We start from the raw sequence: 13,535 nt of genomic DNA, 5'->3' as shown, positions 1-13,535 counted from the left end.
TCCGTACCTCAAAGGTCAGCACCAGGATGAACAAGGCTCCCGCTAAGTAGAGGTAAACTTCATAGGTTTTGAAGCCTGCCTTATAACAACCCTGTGGACACACGACAGCGCAACAAAGGATCAATAAGACACAAACTTGCAGAAGGCAGATTGTTATCTTATTAAATGAAGAGCATCTATGGACAAAGGCATGGCAGGATGAGATGGAATCCAGGGCCCGCATTGATGACTTTTCACGTTGTTTGTCAGCAACACATTACATTTGTGCCAAGACACAAAGATGTGAATTGATTGTTTAATGGTTTATTCTAATAATTAATCAAAAAATTGGATACAATAAATTCCGCAATTAAATTGCAAAATATTGTTCCCAATTACTGATGTTTATTTGGAATTGCTTAATGACCAGAGCTACTTTTTGGGTACTGATTAACTCATTCACTGCCATTGACGGCTATAGACGTCAAAAATTCATTTGAACTATTTCTATTAGTTTAACATTTTTTTCCACTTTTGTTAACAAGTGTGATTTTTTTATTGTAAATTTAGAACAGATATAAAATTTGTGATTAATCGTGAGTTAACTAGTAAAGTCATGCGATTAATTAAAAAAATCAAATTAATCACATGACTTCAATAATTAATCACAAATTTTATATCTGTTCCAAATGTAATTTTTTTTTAACAAAAGTGGAAAAAGTGTCAAACTAATAGAAATAGTTAAAATGAATTTTTGACGTTTATAGCCGTCAATGGCAGTAAATGAGTTAATATGAAATGTGATCCACTTTATGGGTCAATATGACCCAATTTTCTGGGTTGTTTTATACAAAATGACCCAATTACAGCATCTGGTCAAGTTAGGTCAAATTTACCCAAGTATAGAATCTGATCCAACTTTATGTGTTGTTATATAAATAAATAATTTTAAAAAAATTATATTTTTGTTGTTGGTGCAAAACAACCAAGAAAGTTGGGTCAAATAGATCCAAAGAGAGGATCTGACCAAACTTTATGGTGTCTTATTTACAAAATGACCCCATTTTTGACCCAAACTTGGGTCAATTTAACCCAAGTAAAGGTTCTGACGCAACTTTCTCAGATGTTTTATACAAAATGACCTCTTTTTATTTGGTACAAAACCGACCCCGAAAGTTGGGTCAAATTGACCCAAGTAAACTATCTGAGCCAATTTTCTCGTTTGTTTCATACAAAATGATTTTTACCCAAAGTTGGGTGAAATTGAGCCAAGTAGAGGATCAGTCAATTGTTTACCCATAATTGGGTTATTTTTGACCCAACTGCTTCTAGAGTACAACATATTAGATTATGATGATTAAAAAAACGTCTGGAAAAGAACTGATCTGGCCAATCAGAAAGTACCTGTACGTTGATATGATCTTGCGAGCCTTTAAGGCATCTATCCCGGTCGGCGTGCTCCAAATTCCCGGTCTGGCTGCGCTGCAGGCAGCAGGCAGTTGGAACCGTGTGATTGTATTTCCTACGAAACAGACTGCCCTCGAAATCTTCTAAGCCGTTTATGCCACAGCACTCATGCTGAAATGAGACAAGAAGAGTACAAACACACAAGCATTTCTTACTGTATTGGTCTGGGTTGTAATTAGCGTTGTTCCGATACCGGCAGAGGCCCCCCCCGATACTGCAGCACCGGCAAGTACTAACATGCCGATGCTATTATTTCCTACGCTGATAGAGGACTTTGGATGCAGCATCTTGTGTTTTACTTGTGCACAACATTCACTTGACGTGTGACGTGTTCACTGCATGCCAAGCTAGGATATCCTATTGGCCCTTGAATGCTCTGAACCAATGGCAGAGCAGCGTTTTTCATGTTGCAAAAAAACAACAACCCGGGTATCGGAACGGTATCGGCATCGGCCGATACTGCAAAACTGGGCCAAAAAAAAACGGTATCGGAGCAACGCGAGTTGTAATCTACGAAATGTGAATCCTTCGGACTTACTTGAACCATCCATTTGTTCCATATCGTTGTGTACTTATCATCGGGGGCGTATCCCTGATACTTTTCTCGCATCTCTTTTTGTAAATCTTCAACAAAGAACTAAAGCAGGCAGAGAACATGTACAGGATCAACCAAAGACATACAGTATCGAGATTTTACCACAAAAAAAAATAAAAATAATTTAGCTAGATAGTACTGTAGCTTACTTTTTGACGCTGTGTGTAGGCCCACACACCAGCAGCCAGCTCCGCTATGAAGACGACGAAGATGAGCATGAAGAACTGCAACAAGACGAGAGAGCACAGCGGGCCAAAAAATTAGTCACACAAAAAAAAATCCTGTTCTGACCATATCTGCCTTCAACATTTTGAAGGTTATAGTCATGTGACCTTCTGTCTGGGTGCTACGAAATGGCGGCGACTTGATTTGAGGTGCAACTATGGCCGAAAAATGAACACCAAATCAGAATTTTGGGATTCAAATCAGAACGGAACAGAATATTGAAGACAGTTTGCCAAATTCTACCCCGGACAGACAAACTCCCAGTTAGCATAGCTTTGCTAGCAGGGGCGAAGCTGGTGCGACATGACGCGAATGGACGTACTGTACAAAATTCTACCACTGGCCAGGGTTTGGCGAGGGATCCTGGTGGTTAAAGTAAGTTAAACGAAAAAAAAACAAAAAAAAAAAACTTGTCCATAGATTGAAGTGGATGTATCAATGTGCTGGCATGCACTCAGGTTCAATAGGCACGTTTTCAAATAAGACAACATGACGTTTTGGGACACCGTTTAGTGTAGTGTTGACCGTTTTGAAGCTTCTAATCATACGTTATTATTGTTATTTTTTAATTATTTTTTTTAATTATTATTGCCATGAAGAAAATCAGCAAAAGTGACCACAAAAATGGTTTGACACAAAAATGTCTGCCTGATGGGCAGGGCGATTACCGGAGTAATCCATGGAGTCATCGAGAGGGTAATCAATTCTAAAAAGATTTGGTAGTGAGTCAGTGACAGATTAATAATCATTCATGTGGAGGCATTGAGCATGTTCATATTTTTTATTTTTTTTGCTAGAAAAATCCCAATTCAGGTCCATGGGCTACTCATGTGGTGTTTGGGCCCACAAGCCCCACGCTGGCGACCCCTGGTGTTGATAACTGTGCCAAATAAGTGCACTACATTTGCCATTTTGATCAAATTTTAATTTGTTGGACTATGACTTGTTTTTTTTGGAAAAGAACAGTTTAACTCATTCACTGCCATTGACGGCTATAGACGTCAAAAAATCATTTGAACTATTTCTATGAGTTTCACATTTTTCCCCCCCACTTTGTTAAGAGTATGAAAACCTAGAAAAAAAATGAGTGTACATTTAGAACAGATATAACATTTGTGATGAATCGCGATCGTGAAAATGATCGTAGTTAATCGCATGACTTCACTAGTTAACACGATTAATCACAAATGTTATATCTGTTCTAAATGTACAATAAAAACAAGTTTTCATACTCTTGTTAAGTGGGAAAAAAATGTTGAACTGATAGAAATAGTTTAAATGAATTTTTGACGTCTATAGCCGTCAATGGCAGTGAAGGAGTTAATGAGTAACTGTAATCCAGTTGGAATTTAGGGGCGGAGTCTGAGCCCTGCATACAAAGTGCTGTACATGGAGTAAAAATCAATCATGCAATAAAAGGCAGGGGAAACAAAATAACACCAACATAAATGAATGAATAAATATCATGAAGTAAAAAACAAATACAAATAAATTAATTAAATAACAACGCAAACTCATTCATAAATACAAGTAGGTCAGCGAACGCGTAAACAAAATAAATAATAAATGAATCACACAAACTGCAGCAGACGGCACAAAACACGCAAACAAACATCTGGCTTTGTTTGTAAGCCAGACCGAAAATGTGACACGAGCGCGACATCAATAGCGCGTACTTACGAAGAAGAGCAGACACCGATTTTCGCGGAGGGCTCCGCAGCAGCCCACGAAGCCCAGAAGGAAGAGCAAGGCTCCGATGCCCAGCACCGCGAAGACGGTTTTTGACAGCACCGGGTGTTGCATCAACATCTCGCTCAACACCGCCGTGCCAAACAGCACCAGCAACCCCACGGCGAGAAGGAAACAACCGGCCATCTGACAAAGAGACGCGACATGTGGAGAAAATCCATTCTTTTACAAATTCAAGTTCAATCAAAAATCAAGATTGTCCCAATGCCATAAAAGGCAAACGTGGCTGCTGACCGCCAGTCCCCGTCGTTCACGAGCGACTTAACTGGACTGAAGACCACGTGAGGTCGAGATGAGAAATACTTACGACCAGGAATGTGTTGAAGATCAACATGAGGTACTTGACGCATGATAGGCAGTCGCCAGTCATGACCGTCGTCCCCCGCGCTGAAGCCTCTCCATGTCCCTGTCAGTCAAACAAACACGCCGCTTCAGCAAAACAGTACATATGTATATATATATATATATATATATATATATATATATATATATATATATATATATATATTATGGGTGTTAGAAGAAATCGATTCGGCAATATATTGCGATATTACAGCGCGCAATTCTCGAATCGATTCGATATGCGGCCGAATCGATTTTTAAACATCTTTTATGGGAATATTCAACAAAACGTCTTACTTATGGTTAGGATTCACACATTAAGCATGGAAGAATGTTATATTAATGGAACATTTAGCCTTAATATTTGATTTCAGTGCTGTTCAAACATGAAACAGACTGCAACCTGATTTTTCAGATGAATAAATACATTTTCATACAAATCTTACAGTGTACAAGTACACGTTTACTGATTAGTATTTTCGAAAAAAATCGCAATAATTGATTTATAGATTTGCATCGGGATTAATCGGTATCGAATCGTGACCTATGAATCGTGATACGAATCAAATCGCCAGGTACTAGGCAATTCACACCCCTAATATATATATATATATATATATTAGGGGTGATCGGCAATATATCGCGATATTGCAGCGCGCAATTCTCAAATCGATTTTTAACCATACATTTTTTATGGAAATATTCAACAAAACGTCTTACTTAGGGTTAGGATTCACACATTAAGCATGGAAGAATGTTATATTAATAGAACATTAAGCCTTAATATTTGATTTCAGTGCTGTTCAAACATGAAAAATACGGCAACCTGTTTGTTAAATGCAGTGGCTCAGTAAGTAATTTTTAGATAAATTAATACATTTTCATGCAAATCTTACAGTGTACATGTACAAGTTTAATGATTTTTATTTTCTAAATTTGAGTAAAAAAAAAAAAAGTCGCAATAATCAATTTATAGATTCGGATCGAGATTAATCGGTATTGAATCGAATTGTGACCTATGAATCATGATACGAATCGAATTGCCAGGTATTAGGCAATTCACACCCCTAATATATATATATATATATATATATATATATATATATACTGTTTATATATTAGGGCCGTCAGTTGATCCCAATTATCTTAATTAATTGCAGGATTTCCAGAGGTATCGCAAAATGTTTTTTATTCATCGTACATTTTTTTTTATATTGCTCATAACAAAAGTGGACAAATATGGTTACCCAATACAAATACGGTTGCATCATTTAGTTTATCCACAGTGGATATTACGGAAGTGATGAGCGTCGCTGTGCTGTGTACAGCTTGAGAGCAGCTTGAAGGCTGAAGCTACTTGCGCCGAGGAAAATGGAAACCGATTTAGAACTGTTGTTAAACAACGCCTCTAAATCAAAATGATACGCTCGGGTATTGATCACCTTTGCTGGGCGTTTCTCAGAGCGCAACCCACAGCCTCATCGCACGGGACGGGTTTTAATTAACTCCTGCTGAAAAGCATAATGAGGGCACATCGGGGCTAAAGTGAGATTTGCATACATTACGCACTCTCGCACAAAAGGTGTCAAGAGAGGGGGGGGCTCCTTTTATCCTTCTTGCTTTCCACTGTCCGTCTCAAGCGTGGCTGTGTTCATTGCAGCGGGGGATGAGAGGCGAGAGGGGAGGGGAGGGACTTTAATTGTACCTTCGGCCATCCGGTGGAAGAGCATTTGACTGTTCTGTCTGTCACCATACGTCACCGGCGCGGGTCGATGGGCAACGATACACCATTGGGAAAGTAAGAAAAGTTTTCGAACCATTTAAATGACATTGGATCTTTTCCCCGCAGCACGCCTGATGATCACGCAACACTAATCCTTGGTAATCAGTGGACTCGTGTGCGCACATGAATGTGTGTGTGTGTGTGTGTGTTCTTGTTTTTGTTACATAGTGGGGCCAACATTTGGGGATTTTGACTGATTTCGCAAGGCCCACAGAATATTGTGTTCTATTGCTATGAAAACATGGAACCTACTAAACGAAAGATGAGAGTCTCTTCTTGCATCAGGAAAAAAAAAAAAAAACATATTTCCATCTGTTTCCGTTTTGCAGCAATTAGCATTAGAATATAGCTAAGTTGCATCATTATTCACAAACCTGTTGAAAACACTGGCAAAAAGAGCTTGTTGCAACATGGCCCTGGTTGATCTCTTATACTCTGCTGCCACCTGCTGGCCGTTTTTTTTTTGGTAATAACTACCACTGCTTTAAGCGACCTCTTCAGGTCAGAAGCTGCATCAAAGCCTTCTGTATGCTTTAGCATAAAAAAACCCCATTATAAATACGTTTTTGTGAGTGAAGGACAAAGTGTTAAAAAACGTATTTATACATTTTGGGGGTTGAATGAGTTAAAGACCTAGTGTGTAGTCCATAGCACCATCTAGTGGTCAAAGAACAGCATTAGAAGCACGCAGGAGCTACGGTGGCTCAGAGAGACCACATGACGCAAGCCTACCACCAATTCTCATTTTGCGTGAGAAAACAAGCATCTCGGCGACTTGGCAGCCGAAACACCGAGCGATCCAGAATTAGTCAAAGCCATAGGCTGGAGTGGCTATTGGGAGCGGCTAGTGGGAGGAGCTAGTAAAAAAAAAAAGAGCTAGTAAAAGCTTGCTAACAGTCGGTTTGTAAAATTTATGAATTATTAGTTCACCACTAGATGGCGCTAGGGCTCACTGAATGTCCCTTTCATTGTGTGGACATCACGATTTGCTCGCCGAAGGATACAAGCAACACGTGAGGACCCGGGTCAAAAACAAGATGCAGTTTTCCCCTCCGGAGCTCCTGCTCTCAATCTGTTGATTGTCCACCAGGTGGAGGCACGCGCCCCAATCACACAATCAACACACAAATACTTGCGCTATGTTGTTGCTTGCGTATAACACTGTACTCCGTTTGGGCATTTCCCACGCTCGCTCTCTCTTGCGAGGACGCGCTGCTGTCGGGGCTTTCCAGATAAATGAGTTAGAACTCAATTGAAAGTAAATGCTGAATGTGGTGACGCGTCATGGCAACAAAGGGAATATTTGTCTGCACTTTGGCTTCTGCTTACTCCGTTTTTTTTCCTTTTTTCTGTAAGTTCTGCATGGCCGCCGCCCACTATGCTGCTGTTATGCCACGCAGGCCGTGAGAGTAAATTAGGATAGCACATTCATTGTTATAAATACGCAATTATACCAGAACGTCAACTCTGGAACGACTTACATTTAAAGTCAAACTACATTTTTCAGCAAAGCCTACTGGATGTAATTTTAGACAACACAACAATAATTTATTTTACTTTTTTTAATATGTTACATGTGACCTCACTCGTCTCAACATGACATTCTGATTAATATTACATTTGTGGAATATGAGTTATGAAGCAAAATCCAGCCGTTTTTATCCATCTCAGGGGGCGGCCATTTTGCCACTTGCTGTCGACTGAAGATGACATCAATGTTGCTCAAGGGCTCAGGCAACGACCAATCAGAGCTCACCTGTTTTCTGAAGCTGAGCTGTGATTGGTGGTTGTTACCTGAGACCTGAGCAACTGTGATGTCATCTTCAGTCGACGGCAAGTGGCAAAATGGCCGCCCCCTGAGATGGATAAAAACGGCTGGATTTTGCTTCATAACTCATATTTCACTAACGCAATATTACAATATCGTGTTTAGACTAGTGGGGCTGCATACAACATATCATTGTTACTTTTTTTTGACCATGCCCTAAAATCTCAACTGGTGAGCAGGAGGCGGAAAAAAAGACTGTGGGTTTGAATACAAAAGGACAATTAGGAACCCCGGATATGCTGAGGAGGGCAAACTTCACACTCGTATCCAAACGAGCTGCAAAGAGGCCATCTGCAGACAACACAATGTGACCGCTGCTCTGGCTTTTGGACTCTTAACACAATTTAGTGAATTCCGCCGGCTTTATTTTTAGGACACGTGAGAAACTATCCAGCTCTCCGTTAAAGAGGCTGGTCTCCACGGCAACCCGGATACGGCGCGAGAGTGGCCTTTGTCTGCAGTGCAGCGTTTTGGCATCTCCACTTAGCACTAGTTCCTGTTGGAAAACAAAGGAGGGCCGAGTCAAGCGCGTTCCGGCAGCTTCGGCAGCCTCTTGTTCGCGTCTATGAAATCTTTAAAAACTCAACACAACATCTGAAACTGAAACTACAGCTGAAGTCTAAGAGAAGAAAAGGAAGACCAACAATCAAAACAAAGCCTTAAAAGGAAAAAAGATTTAAACGGGTGCCTCAGATTAAACTACCACACAACTTTTAATCCTCCTGTTAGGTTGGTTTCTCAGTAACAGCAATAATGTTCCCGGGTCATTTTGACCCGGGTGTTTAAAGTAGCACTAAGGAACTTTTCAACTTTAATAAAATATTATATATATATATATATATATATATATATATATATATATATATATATATATATATATATCTGATGAAACATCAACTTAAAACTGGGCTTCCTTCAGGCATAACGTTACCGCTTTTGTCCATAAAGTTCCTTAGTGTTGCTTTAATGATAAAAAATATATATATATCCCAAAGAATAGAAATTAACCGCATTCTTTGCAACTATTTGAAATGAATCATTTTTAACAAGTTTCATCATGAAATACGACTATTTGTACTTCTTTAACTTTGAAATGGGTCAACTTGACCCGGGCTATGTTTAACATTCCAAAACAATTCTCATAAACATTAATAACCATTTGAATTGAATATGTCAAAGTGAACCATTTTAATTGTCTGTCGATGAGACGTTTCATATTAATATTTATACTTAAATCGCCCTCACTATAATCCTTGCTTTAACCACTGAGCTAACTTACTAGTTAAAAACCATGAAACACTGTGTACTTGTATACAATCAAGTGGAATAATACAGAAAGTTGAATATTAATGCAGATTTCATGATATATATATATATATATATATATATATATATATTTGGGGTGTTAGAAGAAATCGATTCGGCAATATATCGCGTTATTACAGCGTGCAATTCTCGAATCGATTCGATATGCGGCCGAATTGATTTTTAAAAATCAATTTTTTTAATGGGCATATTCAACAAAACGTCTTCCTTAGGGTTAGGATTTGCACATTAAGCATGGAAGAATGTTATATTAATGGAACATGAAGCCTTAATATTTTATTTCAGTGCTGTTCAAACATGAAACAGACTGCAACCTGAATTTTCAGATAAATAAATAAATTTTCACACAAATCTTACAGTGCACATGTACAAGCTTACTGATGAGTATTTTCTATAAAAAAAAAATCGCAATCATTAATTTATAGATTCGTATCGGGATTAATCGGTATCGAACCGAATCGTGACCTTGGAATCGTGATACGAATCGAATCGCCAGGTACTAGGCAATTCACACCCCTAATATATATATATATATATATATATATATATATATATATGTATATGTATTCATTTAGTGTCTTGTGTAAATGGACACATTTGCAATGTACAGTCGTAGTTGGGATTCGAACTTGACAATGCACTTTACCAACTGGAAACAGGACCGAACACCCGATGACGTGTGCTATGTGCAGTGGAATGCTGACTGTCCCATTGAAAATAAATAGCAATTTTTTTGTGAACCGTTCCATTTTGCAAAAACTTCACATAAGCGAAATGAGAAAAATATACGCCCGTTTGGTGTGAACTTTGGGAGCATGTTGGTGTAAATTGTATGTTGATCAAAAAAAGCGAGTTGATGGAAAATTAAGCGGAATTAACAACATTCGCATGATTTTCAAGCATTTACGCAATAAAGCTCAGCAAAACGTCGCTTTTTACTTTGATTTGTGGCTGCTGTAAACCCACACTAACCTCTCTGATAGTGTAAAGAAGGAAATGTTTTTGACTCAGTACGACGATACCCGACGCCGGGCCCGGTGGGGTTAATGTCCGATTTAGAAAAAACGCTTGGTAGACATATCGCAGCGTACCATGTCTGTCTCTCGGCGCCTTGACTTTGTTGAGGTGAAGTTGCCGCCTTCTCTTCAGGGATTCGCTGCTGCTCCTGTTTTCATGGACTTCTGGAAGCACAAAAATAAAGAAGCAGAGGTCAGCACGAGATCAGATGAGACCAACGAAAAGAGACTCGAGAGGGAAGAGAAGCGACGCATTTGTAGACCGTGTCATTTCATTTCAAGTGCAGCCAGAATGGGGGGGGGGGGGGGGGGGGGCTTGAGAAAACACAGAATCAAATTCTGGGACACTTCAAATGAGCGAGGATGCATTTATAATAGATGAAGGCGCTCAGTCCCGGCAGAGACTGCAATGCTGTTTTTTTTTTTCAGGAAGGCAAATTTACAATGGCACGTTTTAATAGCACGTATCCAGACCTGAGCAGGTGGAAGTTCCACATCGAGCCTTAAGGTGGATAATTACCGTTATTAGAGGACCCGGGACACGTAGCTTCTGGTGTGACCTTGAAGAGCGTCTGAGCTCATGCATAATTCACCGGCAAGTAGCAGCGGTCGTACTTTTCTTCACACAAACCGCTCACTTGAACTGTCGCCGTATGCGCCGAGCGTCCCCTAATGAGCTTTCCCCGTTTCCAAAGCAGGGGTGCCACAAGTGTCTCCCAGAAGAAAATAACCATCGAGTGATGATACACACACACACACACACACACACACACACACAGGCTTCGGATGGAGAAGATCTCAGGAGTTTTCCGGGACCAACATACCCTAACGCCGGAAGATTCACCGGGACGCTGAACCGAACCGATCTTGGCCCCGATTACATCGAGAAAGAAAGCAATCAAAGCTGGGAATGGAAATATATCGGAGGCACGCCCATGGACCTCGGAATTTTTTTTTCCCCATAATGCATAGCGCCGACATAAAAACGAGATCAAATAATATGACCGCTTGGACAATCGAATGAGATCCAATACAAGCGTAAATGAAACTGGAAATGCACGATGGTACGAGACATTTTTTTTTTAAATAATTGATTATTCTATTGATTATTCCATCGATTAATCAAATAATTGAAGAAAATGTCGCTCGCGGTACACAACGCTTTAAAGTGAATGCTTGACAAGATATGGTTAAAGCCATTACTATCTCCTTATTTGAAAAACCCCACCGAAAAGTATTGGCACAGACATCTGAGTAGTTGCTACGTGTATTTTTTTGTAAGTTTCTTGAGTTTTTTTCTAGCAGGTCTGCCACTTTATAAACTCGCAAATTCACAAGTTTTTTCTTGCAAATTTGCCAATTTATTAAGTGGCAAATTTGCGAGTTCTTTTCTCAAAATATTGCCCCCATGTTTTTTTCAGGGCCGATACCGATATCGGTTAATGGTAAGCAAGGACGGCAATAACCGATATTTGGAGCTAATGTTCGTTTTCATTAGAAAATTAGAAAAATACAAACTCCAGCGCTTAAATGTTTTGAATTTTTAAGCATATGTTTACTGAACAACTTTTCGGGTTCGTAAAATATTGAGAGTAAAAAAAAAAACATATATTAGTCAATGGACCACTTTGTTTTAAAACAACAAAAATACCTCCCGGGGGCAGTAAGCATGTCTTCAAAAGTTAAATAAAAACTTAAGTCAACAGCTCTCTATTGTTTTCTACAGAAAATAAAGTTTCCCAAAATTTCTCTCTGAAGTATTGAAATATACTTATCTTAGTTCTTAGTTTAACTTCAAACAAAAACAGAAGGTCAGAGCAGCATCTTTGAAAATTGAAACAATTAGTTCCCTGAAGTTAACGCTTTCTTAAATTGCCCTCTAAAAATATATATTTTATACGTCGTCGTAGAATATCGATATCAATCTATCTAAATCTGGGACAAAACCTCACTATGAATCCAATGGCCGCCTTGGATGCTAACAGTCGCCACTGGAAACTCAAAGAGTGTCAATGCGCATTGTTATCTTTTCAAAAGCGTTTACTTTTTTTAATACAGCTCTTGTATTGGATCTCGTTTGATTGCTAACCAATACAGCATGTAAATTCCTCCCCATTTTGTGATGGATTATGAGAAGTAGGTAAATAACGAACACGATGCGCATAATCCAGATGCGAGCGTGCGAGTGGCCAAATGGCCCCCCCGAACCGAAGCCTGCCGTAGCGCGTCGTCTCTCCCCTGCGCCTGCTAAGAGGGCTATTAGCTAGAGGAGAGCAACACTGGCGAGGCTCTGCATTATTTGTTGGTTCCCATGGAAACCTTTTTCACGGGAGAAAATGGAGCACCAATCGGACGGCGGCGCTTCATTGAATCAGTTATGGGGGCGAGAAGAAAGATCAGCGCAGACGACTGGAAAAGCACAACAATGGGACGAGCCCCTCGAGGAAGACGATAAAGGCCAAAAGCGAGGCGGGTCCGGCGAAGCAGCGCGCGAAAAGGCTTCCTCTCTCCGAATGGCTTTTCTTTACAATGAATTCATCTCCCCGAACGCGCTGTGAGGAATTTAATCATCAAGGCAGTCGCTAATTGATTTCACTCGGGTGTTATTTCAAGCTCTGGCATTAGCATTACATCACCAACATCTGCTTTATGTATAAAACAGCATCACGTTAGGCATCGGGATCTGTAGGGACGTGTATGGAGTCACATCATGCCGTTCGTGTCCTAATAAAACTCATCTGACACGCAAAGTGCAAGTACAGGAGATGATCAAAGCCACGCGACATTTTTTTTCCACGTCCAATTTTGAGCACTTCTCGTGCGTATTAAAGATTATGTTTCAGGGCTGTGACTATGAAATATTTTTGCTTTACATAATCAGATATTCGGACTAAAAACAAAAACATGTTGCTTGGTTAAAAAACAACTGTAAATAACAGTTTAAAAACAAACCCTGGCAAAAAAAAATTTTAACCTAGTTTTTAGAGGGAAAACAAAACATGTTCAAGCGAAATGTAAACACTCAAGTGTAAACAAAAGGACTAGAAAAAGAGTCGGTCTGTAATTGTAGAAAGTTTTATACATACTGAGACCCGAGGTCTAGTATTCTGGATTTTAACATTTTTAGAGCAGTCAAAATTAGTTAGTAAGTAATTAATTATCAAATTAATCGACAACTATTTTAATAATCGTGTTGGTTAATAAACAGTAATCAGGGGCAAACAA

General features: G+C 39.4%; 1 protein-coding gene across 3 annotated transcripts in view; it reads right to left on the bottom strand.

Moving 5' to 3' along the window:
* The window catches only part of LOC147175111 (tetraspanin-18B-like), a 36,122-nt gene that overhangs the window by 995 nt on the left and 21,592 nt on the right, over window positions 1-13,535 (bottom strand). For all 3 annotated transcript variants that reach the window (XM_086072628.1, XM_086072629.1, XM_086072627.1), the window contains 7 exons: window positions 10,386-10,475; window positions 4,323-4,421; window positions 3,947-4,141; window positions 2,191-2,265; window positions 1,985-2,083; window positions 1,384-1,557; window positions 8-91 (listed from right to left, as the gene is read on the bottom strand). In XM_086072628.1, the coding sequence (XP_085928754.1) occupies window positions 8-91; window positions 1,384-1,557; window positions 1,985-2,083; window positions 2,191-2,265; window positions 3,947-4,141; window positions 4,323-4,421; window positions 10,386-10,388 (729 nt within the window). In that variant the 5' untranslated portion in view covers window positions 10,389-10,475. The remainder of the gene's footprint in view (window positions 1-7; window positions 92-1,383; window positions 1,558-1,984; window positions 2,084-2,190; window positions 2,266-3,946; window positions 4,142-4,322; window positions 4,422-10,385; window positions 10,476-13,535) is intronic.

Source organism: Leptonotus elevatus, chromosome 4 (assembly GCF_054856555.1).
Source record: "Leptonotus elevatus isolate MCC_2025b chromosome 4, RoL_Lele_1.0, whole genome shotgun sequence".
NCBI lineage: Eukaryota > Metazoa > Chordata > Actinopteri > Syngnathiformes > Syngnathidae > Leptonotus > Leptonotus elevatus.
The sequence above is the reverse complement of the archived record's forward strand: the minus strand, read 5'-3'. Positions and strand labels throughout refer to the sequence as shown.